The 5,642-nt window shown below is 39.6% G+C and overlaps 1 protein-coding gene across 1 annotated transcript in view; it reads left to right on the forward strand.

Moving 5' to 3' along the window:
- The window catches only part of SARC_09818 (hypothetical protein), a 4,440-nt gene extending 3,634 nt beyond the window's left edge, over positions 1 to 806 (forward strand). Inside the window, exon 4 of the mRNA XM_014296156.1 lies at positions 404 to 806. Coding sequence (XP_014151631.1) covers positions 404 to 575 — 172 coding nt within the window. The 3' untranslated portion in view covers positions 576 to 806. The remainder of the gene's footprint in view (positions 1 to 403) is intronic.
- Positions 807 to 5,642: the final 4,836 nt, after the last annotated feature.

Genomic DNA, 5,642 nt, shown 5'->3' on the forward strand with positions numbered 1-5,642 from the left:
GTTTCGTTGTGTAGTGTTGTGTGTAGTGTGTGTGTGTGTTGTGTGTAGTATATATATATATATATATGTGTGTGTGTGTGTGTGTATATGTGTGTGTGTGTGTATGTGTGTGTGTGTGTTGTGTACTCGTATACTTTGTATAGTGTTTATACTATATGCCAGATACGGTATACACACTCCATCTCCACTGCACGGTGGCCACATTCTCCCCTCCTGATCATGCCTAGACACTACCTCAGCTCATATCTACTCTCCTATCCGGACGTAGTTGCCAGTATACGAACCCTGCCACAGCAACACATTGTATATATTGTACCGTACTATACCTACATATCTGTCCAATGCAACGTGTTAGTGTCCTTCCCCTCTAAATACGTATCCCAATTGCCTACCATGGCTCCAGGGCGCTCTTTCCTGTGGTCATCACACTGGCCATGGCAGCAGCTGGTGCGTTAATACATGCTCTGCAGACTAATGAGTCCGATGAGGAATTGGGCGATTTGTACGAAGAGGCCCTAATACTAGATACGCTGGAGTACATTAACTCCATCTTCGACAAGTTTGCGCACAGTTAGCAACGGTTTGTTCTACTGGGCGGCGAATTAAACACGTTTAACATTTGCCTTGATGCAGTGTCTTATGTTAAATTAAAAGCGAACGTGGCGAGTAAATAGTGACCGTCAGTTCACATGAGGTACATCAGCCGTGCCCAGCATATTATTAAATCAAACAACGCAGAGTACTATAAGCTTAGTTCTGTGACCAAGTTGAGGGTATTAAATGATTGAGGAAGGTGATCTGAAAACAGCGAGGATGCCACTCTAATCTTTTATCAAAATGGTGGTCAGGTCTGTTCATATTCAGCAATTAGTTGTGCCTCCCAGCTGGCATCAATGGCGCTCAAGGTGGCTGATAAATACAAGCATGAGTATAAATTGATATGTACGGCAAGTTAGATGCAAAGCCCTTAATTGCTTAAGCTGTGGCAGGAGAGATTATTCGAAGTCTGAAAGCTTGCGCATAGTCGTCTTGGACCATATGATGAAAATATGAGACCGTTCTGAATTGCAAACCCGGAATGTCTTTATGCAACTTTTACGGTTGATTTTGCCTGGAAACCCGACCTTGGAGTCAAATGGTCAAATGTACATCAATCTAAAGTTATACTATTTTTTTATGAGATAAAGTCGGGAAATAAGAGTTCCAATCTAGGTTTTCCCGCTGTGTCTCGGAATCTATCAATACTAAGAAGCCGATCCGCGGTCAGTCTTTGTCGTTTTAGTCCGCGTATATTTTGCTCCTGAATATGAGGACAATATGTCGCACGATGGCTTACTAGATCTCATAACGAGTGTCTTCTTGATATTTTCTTTGACAGCCTTTTAAAAATCGAAGGTCTCTTCGGCGTGCCATCCTGTTTGTTCTCCGGCGCGATGTTCAGTGATAAAACGTCATAGTTGGGTAACACAGGTCGTTCCACTACGGACCACAACTGGCGGCCATGGATCATTGCGTATATTTTGTCGGCTTCAAGGTTTTCATTTTGCATGATGTCCTGGTAGCTGATTATTCGCACCATTTTGCATTTCTCACTTATGTAGTACGACGCATTATCCATTGTATTTATAATTTGACTGCCGATTCACATGCTATAATGTATATTTTTGTTTAAAATTCAAGTTATGAAGCGCTTATGATAGTAAACCGCCTATTTATTTGTTTCTGCGCACAAGACATATTTTTAATAAATAAAAGTATATATCGCTGGCTCTTATTTATTTTTAAATTAATAAATACTTCTTACTGTTTATATTAAAAAAATACTTTTTATTCTAAAAAAGGATTTGATACCAGCTCAACTTAAAAATAAATATAACCACAATATATATTTACAGAACAGGGTTGTTAAATGCTCTGGAGTCTGGACAAAAAAAGCACTGTTCAGACAGTCCAAAAGCCCGAACTGACCTTTCGGACAAGCATATTTTCGGACCAACCGGACCAGACAAACCCAAAAAAGAATCCGGACAGACCAAACTTGTCCGAAAATTTCTAACTAAATATTCTTGCATTGAGATAACAACCCAACCCTCCCTCTCCCACACCCCCTCTTCCCATGTATTTTGGGGCCCTATTAAACCCTAAACGAACCTTTTTAATGCCGAATGTATTGGTATCAGAATCTCAATCCACATGTTCTGAAAGTTTTTCCAACGAAGCTATGTCTGACCTCCGAAATCCGAATACATACAACCGAGTGGCCGACACAAGAGCCGGCATTCCGCATTCGGCAAGGACCAAATACTTGTGGCTTTGTTTTATATTTACGAGACTTGCGAGTTGCGACTGTGAAACAGAACTGTCCACAACTCCACACTCCACAGTAAATATTTATTTATACTTTTGGGGCATAGCCTCCTAAATTGTACAAGTTTGGGGGGGTTCATCATTTGTTTTGTTTTTTATTTTACTAGAAAAATTTAACAATGCAAAGAACAATGCAGTGAGTGATGACGATGAGTCGATGATATATTTTTTAAATACAACACATTGCAGTGATTGCACAATGCACACTCCGCAAAGTCACAGCCTCTATATTTAGACTATAGAGAAGGCGATAGAAAAGAAATTTTGTGCTCAGTATGTTATTCAATATACTTGGGCTTAAAAAAATCGCACACTCCTTGTTTTGCAGAAAATGTCTCGCGTGTCCTATTTTTCGCTGGGCCTTGTGAAAGGCGGCGCTAGAACGGCGCGAGACGAACGGTGTTACTGGAAACCGGAGTCACCACTAAATTCCTTCAGATCGGTCCCTGAGTCCCCAATGTCAGCAAATGCAATTTCTGAAGCGACAGCAAAAAAATAGGGGGCGAATTTGAAGGTAAGCCGTTCTAGATAATATAGTTCAGTAAAAAATCAGTACCGCAGAGTGAATGTGTGGATTAGATATATCATGGGTTAGTTATATCAGTATCACAGAGTGCATGTGTGGGTTAGTTATATCATTACCACCGAGTGCATGTGTGGGTTTGTTTTATCAGCACCACAGAGTGCATGTGTGAGTTAGTTATATCAGTACCACGGTGCGTGTGGACAAAGTACCTTAGGCGGATATTTGAGGACCGAACCTAGAGAACCTTGACGTGGGCGGCGGTATTGATGGCTTTAAAGGTGAAAGAGATGAATTCACCTACCCTATCACACTTCAATTCTGTAAGCGTGGCGAATTTGTCTTTGCCGAGGGCGGTATAAAACATGTCGAGCGTGTCGACAGCGTCGTCCTTGGACTTACAGGAGTAGGGAAAGAGCATGGTGCTTTTAGCATCGACGTACTTGATGTTGGAGGTGTAGCTGGTAGCCGAGGGAGGTAAGCCATTGTCAAGATCGACATGGAAGACAGTACAGACTGGTGGTCGGGTAGCAGGATCTTTAAGTGTGTTGGAGATGGGGCGGCGGCGCATTTTGCATGACACACAAGTGGTGCAAAAGCAAGCGTCAGGAGGGTGTGCGACGACGTCCTCGTGGGCAGTAAGGAGATTGGCTATTGGGAGAACGGCATGTTAAATATTGCCTAAGCGAGCAACATATATACATATATATATTGTAATGTGTGTACTTGATATCCCATATATTCTATAGATCTATATCTAATAATATATATATCTATATATTGATATATCTATACATTTATATATTTATGGAAATATATATATATATATATATTGCTTGTATATGCTACAGTGTATTATAGTATGTTATTGATTAATGTCTGATATATATTGCTTGTATATGTTACAGTATATTATAGTATATTGTTGATTAATATCTGATCGATGGACATAATAGATTGTAGTATGAAATCGTACTATAAGGTAATATGACATACCCCGGAATTTCTTTTTGTATTATAGTAATATGAACTATGCCTGAATTACTTTTGTATTATAGAATATATTGTCTATATCAGTTATTCTGTGTTATCTTATATACTTGCGTGTAGAGGTATTAACGTAATATCTGATGTCTATATCGTGACTATTTGAAACGTATGAGATGTCTAAAAATTCAATAATATATATTGAACTACACATGTATAGTATGTATGCCAGTCCTGTCAATGTATTGCTAACTACGTTCTCTACTATGTATGTAAATAAGAATGCTTTAGCATGCTTGGTTACTGAGATATCCGTGTTTGTACATGTTATATGTTAGTTATTGCATGTTTTAGCAAGTGTTAACGTTTATTGTAAATATTAAGCGTATATTACAAATCGTAAACTTTCTTTTCGAAAACGTTTTCTATATTTATAAAAAATGGGAATAAAGGGCCCATTACTAGGCCCGGATATTCTGTAAATATATACGGGAACGCATTAAACTGAAACTAGACTAAAATCAAACCGTTTATGAACCTTAACAACAATTGTTCGTTTCTCGTCCGCGTATGATGCGGGCGGTTACCAGTATGCTATATATAATGACTCTATTAATAGTGTACTGTCCTCTTTCTTCTATTAGCACAGGTTTGACAAAGCAAATAAATGCCCGTATCATCAGTAATTGATGGGTATAGGTGGCCTCTACATGCCGTACCTGACCAAGCCGTTCATATGTATTGGACTTTTATCTTCTCGTGTTTAAAATAAAGTTGTAAACTCTTGATATGTTAATGAATGTGTGAGTGTGGTGTGTTGTCCTCATGAGCATAAATCGCCCCGTGTCCTTTAAAGTGTAGTTCCGATAAGCTAAAGTGTTTGGCATTCACGTCGGTATTGTTCGCCTTCCCTGTGCCGCCTCTCTTCCCTAATTCACGTACGACATCCTTTTCACTCATGAGAGGTTGCAGTATCAACAACCATTCTCGAGCACGCGCATCTTTATTGGCGTGGTTTGTCAAGCGATCGTTCCCTTTCGGTAGGGAGATTCTACGATTAAAGCCATTGAGACAGTCCCGAATGCCGCAAGCACACTTAGGTATGAACTTCGTCTTCTTGTTCTCTTGTCCGCTACGCCTACCTCTTGGGCTCACCACATCACTCATAATGCACAATACATTAGCTTAAGCTAATAGTGCGTGTAATTAACTAAAAAATGCACAAAAATTTACAGTCAGAACCTGTGACGAGTATGACACAAAAAGAAATACAGTGCGGTACTAGTACCAATGTTTGTAAATTTTCGAATACTGCCATCTACTCTTTTCTTTTTTTAGAAGTCTCATATTATTTATTTCATTATTTTCACATAGTCTTCGTGTTTAATTTTCAGGCTATGAGAAATATCATTTTGTTTTTTCCCAAACAAAATAGTTATCACCACTCAGGGACAGGGACCCAGCCTCCCAGGGCAGACAGTCTCCCAGAGCCGCTGGGACGCCGACTCCTGACTATAATATTTATCAGAAAATCCCACGCCCGAGCGGTTACGCGGTATTTATCACCCATTCTTCTGAGGACACAACTTACGAAACTCTAACAAAAAAACCAGAAGTAAATACGATCTTGAACTCGACAGAAAAAGTAATGGCACAACATCCGCCCTTCAAGAAAAAAGCACACCCCAAACGATAAGTGAATGACACTAAGTCGAGCAGAGTGAGATCAGTTGCAAAATAGTCGTATGAAAAATGAATATATATG

This window comes from Sphaeroforma arctica (genome assembly GCF_001186125.1).
Source record: "Sphaeroforma arctica JP610 unplaced genomic scaffold supercont1.1053, whole genome shotgun sequence".
In the NCBI taxonomy this organism is placed as follows: Eukaryota; class Ichthyosporea; order Ichthyophonida; genus Sphaeroforma; species Sphaeroforma arctica.